The sequence below is a fragment of the Lipotes vexillifer genome, unplaced genomic scaffold (genome assembly GCF_000442215.2).
Source record: "Lipotes vexillifer unplaced genomic scaffold, Lipotes_vexillifer_v1.1 scaffold240, whole genome shotgun sequence".
Classification (NCBI taxonomy): Eukaryota; Metazoa; Chordata; class Mammalia; order Artiodactyla; family Lipotidae; genus Lipotes; species Lipotes vexillifer.
In genome coordinates this window covers 1,492,323-1,493,138 of record NW_006797481.1, presented here as the reverse complement: position 1 = coordinate 1,493,138, position 816 = coordinate 1,492,323, and the positions used below count along the sequence as shown (strand labels likewise).

Below are 816 nucleotides of genomic sequence, written 5' to 3'. Positions count from 1 at the left end.
CCCAACAAACAGACACAGGCAAAGGGCACTTGGCCTCAGGAGAAACGCTATTTTGTTGCTGCTTTTTAAGTATTTCCAAGGCCAGATATGGAGTATTCTCCATATTTGCAAATTTTTTCTGTTCCGGCCATTCTTCTCATTTACTCTCTCCATTCATCCAATTAACTTCACACAGGCATTTATTCTATCAACTCCATGAGGGCGGAGGCTTTGTCTTCTTCAGCACATCTTCCATGCCTACAACAGTGCCTGTCATTGGTAGTTGCCCTAAGTGCACTAATCTAAGGCAGAAAGGCTAATTGGGGCTTTTAGCTCCTGCTTTTCACCATTTCCACCAGGGCACATAGGTCTACGCAGTCTCACTCTGAACAAACCAGACGTAACCAGAGTCAGCAGCTCTTTCTCCCGGGAGCCACCGGCTCCTACGCAGAGCTGCGGAACCGCTACAGCGGCGGCATCCTGAAGCAGCCGGAACATAGGCGTGGCGGAACCTGAAGGAAGCCGTATCTGGAGGTGGTGGAACCAAACTGCGGCGCCCACGAAGCCACCCGGACTCTGTTTGGAACGGAAGCGTAGTGGCCGCCGCTTCCTGGTTGCGGGTCGGCGCCGAGGGCCGGGCTTAGCCGCAGCGATGTTGCCCTACACGGTGAATTTTAAGGTGTCGGCGCGCACCCTCACCGGGGCCCTCAGTGCCCACAACAAGGCGGCGGTGGACTGGTGAGGGCGCGGGGCTCCGAGGCCGCCAGGCTCGGCCAGGAGTTTGTGAGGGGAAGGGGACAAAACAAGAGGTTTCACCGCCCCGACCCCCCCCCCCCC

At 56.4% G+C, this 816-nt stretch overlaps 1 protein-coding gene across 1 annotated transcript in view; it reads left to right on the top strand.

The window, feature by feature from the left end:
* The first annotated feature begins 491 nt into the window (after positions 1–491).
* The window catches only part of WDR11 (WD repeat domain 11), a 60,594-nt gene continuing 60,269 nt past the window's right edge, over positions 492–816 (top strand). Inside the window, exon 1 of the mRNA XM_007469563.1 lies at positions 492–717. Within this exon, the coding sequence (XP_007469625.1) occupies positions 632–717 (86 nt within the window). The 5' untranslated portion in view covers positions 492–631. The remainder of the gene's footprint in view (positions 718–816) is intronic.